The sequence below is a fragment of the Pavona decussata genome, unplaced genomic scaffold (assembly GCF_977016875.1).
Source record: "Pavona decussata unplaced genomic scaffold, jaPavDecu1.1 SCAFFOLD_161, whole genome shotgun sequence".
In the NCBI taxonomy this organism is placed as follows: Eukaryota; Metazoa; Cnidaria; class Anthozoa; order Scleractinia; family Agariciidae; genus Pavona; species Pavona decussata.
Window position 1 is genome coordinate 4,429,511 of NW_028145572.1, and position 12,835 is coordinate 4,442,345.

General features: G+C 37.4%; 2 protein-coding genes across 3 annotated transcripts; one reads left to right on the plus strand and one right to left on the minus strand.

The window, feature by feature from the left end:
* Window positions 1-118: 118 nt before the first annotated feature.
* Window positions 119-6,707, minus strand: LOC146464932 (exosome complex component CSL4-like). 2 transcript variants are annotated; one of them, XM_085129399.1, is made up of 4 exons: window positions 6,444-6,705; window positions 4,411-4,485; window positions 2,367-2,619; window positions 119-1,452 (listed from the first exon to the last, which is right to left on the minus strand). In XM_085129399.1, the coding sequence occupies exons 1-4, from the start codon at window positions 6,597-6,599 to the stop codon at window positions 1,355-1,357; spliced, it is 582 nt and encodes a 193-aa protein (XP_084985525.1). In that variant the 5' UTR covers window positions 6,600-6,705; the 3' UTR covers window positions 119-1,354. The 2 variants fall into 2 exon arrangements, with proteins under 2 accessions (XP_084985525.1, XP_084985526.1); XM_085129400.1 differs by lacking the exon at window positions 4,411-4,485 and having other exon boundaries at window positions 6,444-6,707.
* A 41-nt stretch (window positions 6,708-6,748) lies between these two features.
* On the plus strand, window positions 6,749-12,835 carry LOC146464933 (uncharacterized). The gene is made up of 4 exons (XM_085129395.1): window positions 6,749-6,895; window positions 9,501-9,688; window positions 10,324-10,596; window positions 12,253-12,835. The coding sequence occupies exons 1-4, from the start codon at window positions 6,793-6,795 to the stop codon at window positions 12,601-12,603; spliced, it is 915 nt and encodes a 304-aa protein (XP_084985521.1). The 5' UTR covers window positions 6,749-6,792; the 3' UTR covers window positions 12,604-12,835.

The following is a 12,835-nucleotide window of genomic DNA, read 5'->3' on the forward strand; positions in this document are numbered from 1 at the left end:
GTTTTATAGGAATCCCTTAATTACCATTTGGAATGGAACATCACGGGGAAATTCCACAACAACAAGTTTGGAGAAACTAGAAAAGCTTTGGAAGTACTCCCAAACAGTTGAGCAAAAGTTAGAGATAGGGCTTCTTTTTTAATATTATAACTTCAGAGAAAAAAAAGCAAGAACTAGAAGTTTTCTATTTCCTTATGAAAAAAACATGCAAAATTCCTGTTTCCATAGTTACAGTAAATGGTTTACACAGCGTACATACAGTATCTTGTTAAAATAAACTATATGTCCTCAAATAATGCATCTATCAATTTGTCGCCTAGGGCTGGGGATCCTGAACTGTCAGCTCAGTTGGTTAGAGTACCGGACCGCTGAGCAGAAGGTGGTGGGCTCAAACCCTGGTAAAGATCAGTGCGTATGATAGCATTGCTAGGAAGGATGTAAAGCCATTGCTTTGTCTCCTTCATCTCCACACTCAAAACTTGGAGGAGACGTTAAAGAACCCACTAACTGTGCGCAAAGAGTGGTGCACAAGCTCCCACTGTTGTACCCACCTATCAAATATCACAGGGTTTGATGGAAGATGGACAGTGGGTTAACCACCGTCCCCAGAAAAGACCTTGTCAACAGAAACCAACAGTCCTTCGGCTGTGGTGGCGAAAGTGAAAGGGCGAAAGAAAGGGGTAGATGGGCGACATTTAACTTTTCCAAGAAATGCTTGATCGAATCCTTTCCCTGGGGCCAAAAAAGTGGGTAACATGGATACATTAACAATGGCAACGAGAAAGGAAGAAAAAAAAAACAATTAAGATCAGCTTAGCTAACGCATGCCATAACGGCTCTACAAGCATGTTAACCATGTTGGATAACTTTTCACTTTGTCTTCAAATAAAGTTAAAATCAAATGGCCAAGGTTGACCAAAAGGAAATTATCCAAAAAACAATCACTACCTCAGATTGAATCAGGAATGGTGGTCAGTCATCTTCATACCCATTTTCATATTAGTGTCAGGCAGACATTTGATACAAGTAGGTTATTATTTTTGTATATTCCGCAAAATTTCGGCCTTTATCTGTTGTATGGAGACCATGAACCAGTTTAGACAGGATAATCTAAGGCTGACGAATGCTGATGAAGATGGCTTCTCTGGTCAGGCTGGCTCACACTGGAGGCTCTTCTAAATTACAGAAAGCTGCTGCCATCCTTCAAGTCCAATTTTCTATTTGAAAGTAAACGTTGCATTTACAGCAAGCTATGAAATTGTTGTGAGCACTGACCAAGTCTAGAAAATGCTTGATTTAAAGTGACAATTCATTTGTCAGGAATGATGCTGAATATTCACATTCAAGTGTCACCTCATGATGCTTGTTGGACCTTGGCAACTTTTCTGTACTCCTTAGCTCCTGTTTTAGGGCACTGCATCTCACACCAGCTCACTGGCACCATTGCTGCTCCTGGAGACAATGAAAAAAAAAAAAACCATAATTTACTATTTCGTTGTCCAGGCATTTGAGGACTTAAAAAAAGATATTTCTTAATTTGGTTTTAGATTTTGCTAATGAAATTGTTATAGTAATGTTTGTATTTCAGTGTAAAGTAAAAACTGTGTATTACATACATGTAAGCGTAGTGTGCTTGTTTTTGACCCGAGAGGGTAAGGGGACTGGGGGGGGGCAAGGTACTTCCCTCACTGCTTCTCCAGAGAGCATGGATTTCTTATGTGGTAAGTCATTCTGAAATAAAGTACAGCTTAGGAATTTAAAATAGGGTATATTTTTTCTCTTGTATGGTCAAAGGAAGCATGATTTCTAGAAATAAATATTTAATTTCATTTTACAGTAGCCTTAATTTAATTATCAAGTTCAATAATCCACAGTTGATAATGATAATGATAATTATAATGATAGTGATAATTATATTTATTTATATAGCTCTATTCCAAGTTGCCCAATAGCGCTTTACAACAGGTTTTTTTTTACATATTAAAAAATACAGCTTATTTAAAGAATAAAAAGTTCAAATATTTAATTGTAACTGGATCAGACTTAGATCTAGGAGCTGAATGTCCATTAGATAAATGCTAGCTTTCATGCATCTTACATGAAGGAATTTGACAGGTTTCCTGATTTGCATGATCCAAACCCAACTGGATTTGTTTGCACGTGTTTTGAAGTGCACTTGATACCATTACATGTCCTTGATTCAAACTCTGATTGGTTCATAGTGCTGTTTACACCTGTCATGACTGGTTACAGTAATTATACAGGATTTGGGTTCACACAACTAGTTAAAGTGCCTATAACCCCAAACATTTTTTAAGTACTGATACTGCTCTTAATCATGTACATGGTCAAAATTAATCTCCTACCAGCTTCACTCTTGGCAAATACAACTCCAAGTTCATTTTCAGCTGTTGACAGAAGATAGGTCTGAGTATGCAGAGTTAAAACACGGGCTAATACTATATCACCGGGGCGGAATGACTTGTACATCTCAACTTTGTCTTTTTCTGTAGCCCTGACATCTTCCTTTCTTATTGTCCCTTTGAAAGGTTCTTTAAGAGATGTCGACTCCACACCAAGAATTGCCACTTTACAGAACCTTGGGTTTGTACTTACTACCTGCAAAAAAGTATTGTTGTGGCATTAAATAACTCTTGTGTCTCATTAAGAATGGAAAACCATTTATGGCCACTGTATTCGACTAAACTGGAGCCAGTGACTGGTGCTGTAAGAGCCATGTTATTGCAGAATGGCAAGGAGGAAAAGGCGAGGGGGGGGGGGGGGAGGGGGCAGATCTCATTACAACCAAGAAATAAAACACTCATGTTGCCTAAATATTTTATGGTTCATCATTGTTTGCAAAGTTTGCTTGATGACTACAAAACAAAATTACATAACATATCAAAAATGCTATTCTCATTTCACAGTACAAATTATCAAAAATCATGGCTATATGTCCTTGAATAACAAATCATGTTACACAAGGAAAACAAAATAACCATTTACACATAAATTCCAGAAATGAATACACACGTCATGGCTTATGAAAATACTCTTTGCAAGCCCCTTGCCAATAATATTATTGTTATGAAACTGTGCCAACGGGTACAGGTATCTTGTCAAGTGCAAAAAGCTGCTTTCAAAGTTATGGTTGAATGTGCAGACAAGTACTCACTAGATAAGGTAAACTCCAGTGTAGTTTAAACTATGGGGAGTATGTTGGTATGCCTCAGCATTATTACAGAGTTGTTACCACATGGCAAAAATGGGTGACTATTCAGAGGAAGCATTTGACAGCAGGGCATTTATTTCTTGAGGCCATGTTCATAACTGTGCCAAATTAGGCTTAGCAAGTCCTAGAGTAATTTGTCTTTGCAAGTCCTCAGGGCATAATTATATTCTCAAAACAAATATATAAGCTTTAATGACATCACTTCAACATAAAATAGTTATTTCCTGGGTCATTTACATCATTTTAATTAACTAAAGGAACTTGTATTAAAGTGGGTATCAACTCAAGAAGGGCAATTAAATGAGTAGAGTGTATGTGCAAAAAGTGCAAGCGCCAAAGAAGGAGAAGCAGTCAATAGTCTTTGCTGTAATTAGTGTGGGTCCTGCATACTGTTCAATTCAATTCAGATGGTCAGACAGGCGTGATAATTTAGACCTCTATGACCCAGATTTAATGTTAACTATCCTGTGCTCCAAATATTATTCAGTCTATAGCTTCAACAAATTGCTACTTAATTCTGACTAGAAAACTCTCACGATTTTTCATTGCAATATGAGAAGCTTATCAAAAAACCTAAATTTATTTGAAGAACTATTATGCTCCCTTGACTCCAAGCTTGATATACTTGGCATCACAGAAACAAAATAAATAAATAAATAAATAAATAAATAAATAAATAAATTAATTAATTAATTAAATAAATTAATATTAGGCATGATGGCAAGTTTTAAAACCTACAAGTTCACCCTGTTAGCATATGAGAGAAAAAAGGCTCTGTGGAGACCAAATTGATTTTTTGTTGAACTGTTGTTTGAGTGCATTTTGTAGCTCAGGCCAAATTGTATTTGGAACATACAGAGCCTCTTTTTCTCTTCCTTTCTGCGGAGAATCAAGGGAGGCTCTGTTCAAAGAGAGCTACATGTACAAGTCATGCCATGAAAAATTCATTTTAAGACAAATATTATTTCCATGTTTGAATTATTATCTGTTGTTAAAAGGAATAACATAAAGATAAAAGCTGGGATTGAAGTGGGTATTTACATGAAGGGGCCATTAGGTTATGTCTTGAATTGTGGATAAGAAGCACACCAAGGGAGTTCATATTGAGGCCAAGGAAGATTATGCCAAAGAGAATTCTTTCAGCAAACTGCAAATAAGCCAACAACATTTATCACTACCTTGCATGTGATAACTGAGCCAACCTCTGGTACCACATGCTTTTCTTCTTCTCTTAAAACACAAATAACGGGTTTCTGTGAAAGCAATAAGGAGAACATTCACACAAAAAATGCATTCAGATCTTCTACTTCTACGTAGTTAATCCACAATAGCAAAGGATATCATAGGGTGCTAGTGCAATTATAACAAAGTAAGATGGAACAAAATAAACAAAAGTACAACAGTGTAACCACTATAAGCAATAAAAATGTTTTGCATTCTACTACCACCTTGAAACCTCTTTGTAAAACAGGATTTGTGTTTAATGCACAGGGATGTAGCTAAGAAAAATCTCAACAGGTTCATTAATAAACCCAGCCGGGTCTATTGGACTGTGTACTGTGACTCAAGTGTTCTGTTCAAGTTCTGTTAAAATTTCAGCCAGCGATAAGATCTCTTTTATGAAAGAAATGTGATGGTATATTTCCAGCCTGGTGAATGAATTAGAATGATGATTATTCTCACATTTCTTTCATATCCACACATTCGACATTCAAATCCTAGCAGTATGCAGGATGTTTGTCCCATGAACCTAGTTTAATGGCCTTAGCTCCCACGAGTCTCCTGTAGCTCAGTGGCAGAGCATCCGAACTAGTAATCGGAAGGTCTTAGGTTCGACTCCTGATAGGAGCACTCGGATTTCTTTTTTCCGAGTATGCCTGCGTCACTTTCCTGAATAATCATCACTCTCACTCATTCACCAGGCTGGAAATATACCATCACATTTCTCTCATATACCACACGTTCGACATTCAAATCCTAGCAGCATGCAGGATGTTTGTCCCATGAACCTAGTTTAATGACCTTAGCACCCACGAGTCTCCTGTAGCTCAGTGGTAGAGCATCCGAACTAGTAATCAGAAGGTCTTAGGTTCGACTCCTGATAGGAGCACTCAGATTTCTTTTTTCCGAGTATGCCTGCGTCACTTTCTAGAATAATCATCATTCTCAGATCTCTTTTAGATGGTGAAATTTGCCAGTAGATGACACAGTTTCTGCATTTTAGTTCACTTTTTGTTTTTAAAATCTTGGAGTAATGTTTCCTGAAGGAGTTGAAGGCCACATGTAAATGGTAAATCTGAGCAAAACAATAAAAAAGTGGCCAAAAATGCACTATAAGATCGTTATGCCTGGGGCTCTTCAAATGGTGAATGGCTCAGGGTGCACTACTGAGTTGTGGATGCACTGAGGTTTTTTTAATACTTAAGAAGCTAGTCACTCTTGGCTATCGTGAGTGAACTGTATGGTTGTTTTGCCCTTAGCAACCCCCTGCATCCATCTATTACTCAATATTAGTGCACATTAAGCCCTTTACCATTGGTTTAAAATGGGACAAATATGTAATTTATATCAGGCAATAGTCATGACTTTAGAAGTGGTGTGCTGCCTGGTTATAACGATAACGGCAACGATACTTTATTTAACGTGGAATTTACGCTTAGCTTAATCAGCTAGTTTACAGGTAATCCATGTCCAAGTATTTACTAAAAATTAGTTCTCCAAACCCTAAGTGAATTTTTTTTTCTTTGAGCGTAGGGGGAGGGTGCAGGGGGATATCTCAGCCTAATGGGTGAAACTTCTTACCCTTACTAAACCCCACATAACAAAGAAAATAGAAACCATACCATTTGGGGCCAGAAAGATTTCCAAACACCTCCATGCCATGCATTAATTATCCATTTATCCATATAATTATTTCGTGATTCGAACTCTACTACATGTACAGCTAATACATGGGATCTGTGCGCAAAATTACCCATTTGAATGTAGGAATGGCAGGAATTTCAGAATACCCGGCCCACCATACCAGCCATTGTTTTCATATGGCGGCACGTTTTAAAGAACGAGGCATTAAACTCATCAACAATAGATGAGCTTGGGAGCTGGTGCCTAGAAGGTTGGTGGAGCCAGGCAGCAATCACATTTAAACAATACATCCTATTCTTATTCAATGGGCCGGGTATTCTGAAATCTAGTCGGCAATGCCCCTTACCTCTCCATTTTGCTGGTCTTTTAACTGCTTGTAGCCAGCAAGACTTGCATACACATAACCATGGCGAATATAAGTTCCGTTACCTGGCGTAAACTGCTCTAAACTACCTAGTCTTTCCCCAGGAATAGCGACAGGGTTCTCGCTAATGGAAACCATATTTATCTACCCAGACTTCAATAAGTTTACCACAAAATTGGAGCTTTTGTTAACGAAAGAAAAGCCTGATTGGGTCCGCCATCTTGAGTTTTGCGAATATCCGCTGCCCAGGCTGAATGTTGTTTCTCCTCGTCTCTCCTTCAACGTGTCCTTCAACGTATGTTGCCACGACAACCGACATTCGACTTTCAAGATGGCGGCATATATTGCAACTCACGACCGTTCTGTGTTAGCTAAACCACATGAAGACACCAAAGTATCAGTTACACAGAACACAACTCACAAAGATATCATAGGTAGGTCATTTTGCGAAAATATCTTAAAATGGAATGTGTGTTGGTGTTAATAGCACAAGCATTCAGCCAAACGCCTCTTAAACGGCAGTTGTTGACTTTAACACGAGTTTAAGTCTAAGCCTTAATTTTAATAGTTTGTGAATTCCCCATTTTAATACATGAGCTAGAGTGGAATAGCTGTTTTGTAAAAAACAACCCAGAAATGCTAGATCTCGCTGACTGCATCTTTAGAAAGGTCCTGTGGAATTGTTCTCTGTTACCAACATTTGGTGAAGAAATTTTATAATCTGCTAACCAATGAAAAGTGTCTCACCATGGCCATGCCTGTAAACCTTTTGCTGGGATGCCATTGATCTCCAGTGACTTGCCAGATTTCAGCTGAGCTATGCCTTTCTTGATCTCCACATGGGTGGGTGGGTGGGTCATCAAGGTCTTCCTTTACTTCAGCTTGTGGGATCTGGGCACTGAAGAGTCCTTCAAAGTGCTCAGACCGTCAGGTTTACAAAGTATTAGCAGTAGAGCCATACCAATGGCTATTCATCTGTAATAACTTATAGTTTCAAAAACGTCTAAAACTTAAACTAACAATGTGTGGTTCCAGAAAATATCCATACCCCCACCATGGAGGGAATTGGAAATTCCAGAGGGGTGGGAGGGGGGGGGGGGGGTCAATGGCTCAGGAAATTCCAGAGGGGAGGAGGGGTGAATGGTTGGATAAGCTTCCAGAGGGTCAACTTCACGTTCATATCAGACATAGTTGTTCAAAATAGTAACTTACCAATTTAGCCAACTCGTAGATGTTTCTTGAAGACGTTACTTTGTTTAACAGTTTTAAAGAAACCCTTGTTACATTAAAAACACGTTTCCCTTCTCCGAAAAGCCTTTCTAAGCGAGGTAGTCCAAGTGAGACAAGAAATCTATGTCTGCGTTGCATGACTCAGTTATTATAAAACTGTTGTTTGTGAAACTTTCTTGCATAGAAAAATATTGTTCACTGGCAACAATTGAAATATCTGTATCAATGTTTAAAAGGGAAACTTTTGTATGGCTATAAAGTGAAAGCCCCAATTTTACATAAAGCATTGAAATATTTGTTGTTATTTTTGTATGTTGTGTAAAGTTACGGGCAAAGGTCAATTCCCGCAGTCAATTATAACTGGTTTGTCAACACTGACCCGTGTTAAATTTTATTTTGTCCAAAGTATTCCAACTCAAAGTCCAAAACTACTAACTTAATTTCTATGCCAAAATTCAACAAAATAGAGCCAATTCAACATTTTTTTGATGCGTTATTGATCTCATACAAAATTTGCATAAGAACGTGAACATGCTAATTTCGTTTTGCGGCTCCATTTCGTCTGCAGTTTTAAGTTACGATCTGAAAGGTCAATTTGTCTCCCTGTCCTGCTAATGCTTATTTTGTCCAATACTAAAATAACTAGACTGAATGATTACCATGAGAAATATCGATTGAGTAGAACTAAAGCGATAATCAAATCCTTTTGATCTCCTACAAATTTGCATAGGAATGTAAACATGACATATGCAAATTAAATGAAAATACATTTTTGCATTGCCGGACTTATTCTAACAATTTAGATTTAAAATCTTCAGCGAAGCCAAACGGTAAAGTTTGATGTCAATGACCACAGGTAAATATAAAACACAACAATTATTTCAGTATCAAGAGCTTTTTGGCAAACTCTACCAGTAAATTGAACAGCGGGCGCGCTCTTCGATAACGCATATTTTCTCCTCGTGTAGGCAGTTCTTGATATTTCTTAAATGTTCACATCAAACTGATTGTTGAGGCGTTCTTTTGAAATAAAACTTTTCCAGAGGGGGGTGGGGGTGTATTCTGTATTTGAGGAATTTCCGAAGGGGTTGGGGGGGGGGGGTTAAAAAAAACCCCTCGAAAATGGAAAATCCTGGGGGGTGGGGGGGTCCTATGTGAAATTCCCTCCGTGGTGGGGGTATGGATATTTTCTGGAACTACACAATTAAATGGAAAATATGATGAACTATGGATAAAAACAATGAGTGTAATTATACGCAAAGTCTCAAAGTGTTAGAATCAAGAAAAGGTAGCGTCATGTGTCCCTGGGGGTTCTGAACAGAATTCTTCATGACAGAGCAGTACATTATGTTAAGAGAAAGAGTTAAAGTAATTTATAGGTACATTATAGCAATCAGAATGTGAATATAAGTTGTAACATCATTCAGAATAAACTGTAGTATTAAATGGACAACAGTCATTAGAATGTGGTATGTAGAGCATCTCTTGTTCCTGAAGTGATTCAATTTTTGACATTTAAGACCTGCCAATAAACTGAAAATAAATTTTGGTAGGAATCTTGATTGTATGTTTCTCTCAACTTATTTTTAAGTGTTAACTCATTTTTGAAATTTTTTTTTTCTATTTTAACTCCTTTCCCCTCATGTATAAGCTTCCCTCCCCCATCATTACAAGCCTACACAAAAAATCTTACCTAAGCCTAGGGCTTATAAAATGCATTTTTTTCCATATCCTATCAGTCAATATATCTCTTTTTCATGGGGTTCATTCATGGATTCTCTCAGAATGCATACACTGTTTGAATTTTAGACATAGGGAATGAACTTTATCAGAAACTGGTTGACGATCATGAGAGAGAACAGCAACAGAATGTGACAGAGGTGGAAAGAAGAGCATGGCGCTTAGCAAGCGAGGAGAAAGCACGAGCTTTGAAGGAAGCAAAAGAAGCTGCTGAAATGGAGCTAGAGAAAGCAATGGCAGCAGCCAAGAAAGCTCAGGTGAACATTTTACAAAATTTGACTTAACAAGTCACATTTAGAGATGCTTTAACTTTAAGTAATGTTTAAAACACGAGCACCAGTGTTTTATTGGGATTTAAAACCACAAGGCGCAGCTGAGTGGTTTTAGACCTGATTAAATACATGCTGCGAGTATTTTGAACGACTTCAAAAACATTCCTGGAAAAGCGTGTGTCAGAGAGTTCATAACAATGATGCTTTTGTGAACATTGAAAATTTAAGTTACGAGAAAAACATTAAACACTGCATACTAATAAGGAGGAGGTTTTATCGAGTTTTAAAACCACTGCACATGATGTTTTATCGACCATTTGATAGGTCAATAAGCTTATGAATCATTAATGATTTTTTGAAATACTGTAAAATAATAAACTCCCTCAAGCTTATAGCTTTAAAAATCATAATTTGTGTATAAAGATTATGTATGTATGTATGTCATCAAATATTAGCCACCCAAATCTTGGTTTGGAATCCTAGCATCCTACATGGCTCAATTCTTTTTAGCACAGCCTGGCTTCAAGGAGACTTGCATTTATTGTAACAGGGTGCAGTGCCCATGTATCTGATATCCCCTCCCCTCAATGACCTTTAACTTAAATCTCTGATTGCTGTAGGAGAAAGCAGTTAAGGCAGAGTCTAAGAGGGTAGAAGCACTGATGAAAAAAATAGCAGCTCAACAAGTTCAGCGGGAAAAAGATGAAGGTCAAAAGAGACTGGAAGAAGGACTTGTAAAGGCCAGAGAAGAGTTTATGGTGGAAAAGGCAGAGGCTGTGCAACAGGCAAGGGAAGAAGAACGCACAATAGCAGCTGAGGAGGCCAAGAGAGTGGCCCAAACTGAAGAAGATAAAAGAAAACAGCTGATTCTGGCGGCAGAGAAGGAGAAACAGGTGTCATAAAGTTGTATTTGATTGAAAGAAGGTTTAAAGTGCACCTAACCCCAAAATGTTTTTTTCTCTTAAATAAATCTTTACACCTGTTTGAAACATATTGCGCTATTTAGCGCCTTTTTATAACCAAATCTTGACTTTTTATAGGCTGTAAAAGTTACAAAATCTAGCCATCATCTGTCCCATGACCTAGCTAGTAAGGGGCATGGGTCTATTCCTGAATTTACGTCACAAACTGATTTGCATTGTATTAAGTCTTTGTGGAAATGCATGCAAAGCAGTTTGTGACGTCAAGTAAGGAATAGACGCATGCCCCTTACTAGCTCGGTCATGGGACAGATGATGGCTAGATTTCGTAACTTTTACAGCCTATAAAAAGTCAAGATTTGGTTGAAAAAAGGCTCAATGCATTTCGAACAGGTGCAAAGCTTTATTTAAGCGAAAAAAAATTTGGGGGTTAGGTGCACTTTAAATGTTATTGAAAGTTCCTTACCTATTTCCACCATTTTAGTACATGTAACCCTTCTCCTTCTTGTAAGCCCCCTTCTAATGACCCTCTTCTGCTTCTCATCACTCAGTTCATAAATTGTAGACCAATTTTAATATATCAAAATTCTAGCTAGGCTACAAGGTTTAGGGGAATAAAACAAAGAAATCAATTATTCATCTCAGAGCCTCAAAGTTATTTCTGTTGTTTTATTCCCCAAAGCCTCATAGCCAAGCTTGATTTTAATACATGTATATCGAAATTGGTCTGTTGAATTGGGAGAGTTTCTAAATCATCTGGGCCGGGTTGTTCGAAAGCCGATTAACGTTAATCCACGATTAAAAGTTAACCGAGGTTTTCAGCTTGTTCGTTGAAATTGTTTAAACTCAAATGTTAAGCTAGTGGTAAAGAGAAGTCAACGTCAAAACTAAGGGACAAAATCTCTTTGAAAAATTTTTAAAGTTGTGTAATTAAACTCGAACCAAAGTTCTTGTTAACCCAGGATTAGCTTAATCGGGCTTTGAACATCTGGGCCCTGCTGTTTGTTGATCGCTATCACAATCACTACTAATAACAAATAAGCCTATTTAGTGGAGCAAACAAGGTGATTTTCTTGATAAATTGTCACTCCAGTAGTGGCACTTTGTTTGTGATTACAAAGTGGGAATACTGTGCACGTTTTTACCAAAAAATAATATTTAATAACCCCCTCTCCCTATTAAGTTCTCCTTCTTATAACCACTTCTTTCTGGAACCTAAAATTAAAAATCCCTTTCTAATTTTTTTTAAGGCATGCTGAGTTAAGTCTTGGACAAAGCGGTATTCACTTATTTCTGACTTGTGCATATTAATTAAAGGAAGGTAGCAGTTTGAAGGGACTCAAAAGCTCAATCTCAATGCAAGTCTATATGCCTCCAATCAGTTCTTTGGAACTTGTGATAGCATTATGTGTGTGATTCAAAACATCCACCTTGGGATTATTTCACAGCATTGGACATTTTTTCGAATATTTTTTCATGCCACAAGTATGTTAAGATTCCCTTTTTGCTGCGCAGTACAAGACACCTGGTTTGGTAAAAATAGTTTATTAGATACGATATGTAGCATAAACAAATCATTAGACATGTTCTCCAGGCCCAAATGAACTAATGTTAAAAATCTGTTTTCAGCAAGCTTTGAAAAATCTCAAGGAAAGATTAAAACAAGAAGAAAAAGAAGCAGTGTCGCAAATGAAAGAAAAGTGTAAAAACGAAGAGGAGATGAAACTCCAGCAGCAAAAGGAAGTCCATAAAAGAGAAGTGGAAGAATTGGAAAAACGCATTGAAGAACAGATCAGACTGACAGAGGCCGCCAAAAAGGAAACTGAAAGGATTGCAGAATTGAGAGAGAAAGTGGAAGAAAAGTTGAAAAGCACGCTAGCTTCATTTCAGAACTTTATAGACACAACAAAAGGTTTTAATAAAGGACAGGCTGAATTCTTGTTACTAGATCCATTGAAAGACTCACAAGAGGATAGTTGAGACGTCTGTTTAAAATACATTGTTAACCAATAATTGCAGATATTTTATGTACGATTTTTCTTTTAGTTTATGTCTTAGTACTTACGCAAATCGGCTTAAAAGTTATGGACACATTTTTGTATGATGTGGTTTCTCCAAACTTTTTTGTACATTGAGGCCATATCAAAATTTCTGATATGTAATTATCTTACAACTGTACAATATGTCTGTAAATACATTTTTGGTTACACTC

What these genes read in the sequence shown, in the direction of transcription:
- LOC146464933 (XM_085129395.1), top strand. Translation starts at nt 6,793, where the DNA reads ATGGCGGCATATATTGCAACTCACGACCGTTCTGTGTTAGCTAAACCA. An exon ending in CAGCAGCCAAGAAAGCTCAG is followed by an intron (nt 9,689 to 10,323) that starts GTGAACATTTTA and finishes TGATTGCTGTAG; the next exon opens with GAGAAAGCAGTTAAGGCAGA. An exon ending in CGGCAGAGAAGGAGAAACAG is followed by an intron (nt 10,597 to 12,252) that starts GTGTCATAAAGT and finishes ATCTGTTTTCAG; the next exon opens with CAAGCTTTGAAAAATCTCAA.
- LOC146464932 (XM_085129399.1), bottom strand. Translation starts at nt 6,599, where the DNA reads ATGGTTTCCATTAGCGAGAACCCTGTCGCTATTCCTGGGGAAAGACTA. An exon ending in GCTCAGTTATCACATGCAAG is followed by an intron (nt 2,620 to 4,410) that starts GTAGTGATAAAT and finishes ACTTTTTTGCAG; the next exon opens with GTAGTAAGTACAAACCCAAG. An exon ending in ATTTGCCAAGAGTGAAGCTG is followed by an intron (nt 1,453 to 2,366) that starts GTAGGAGATTAA and finishes CATTGTCTCCAG; the next exon opens with GAGCAGCAATGGTGCCAGTG.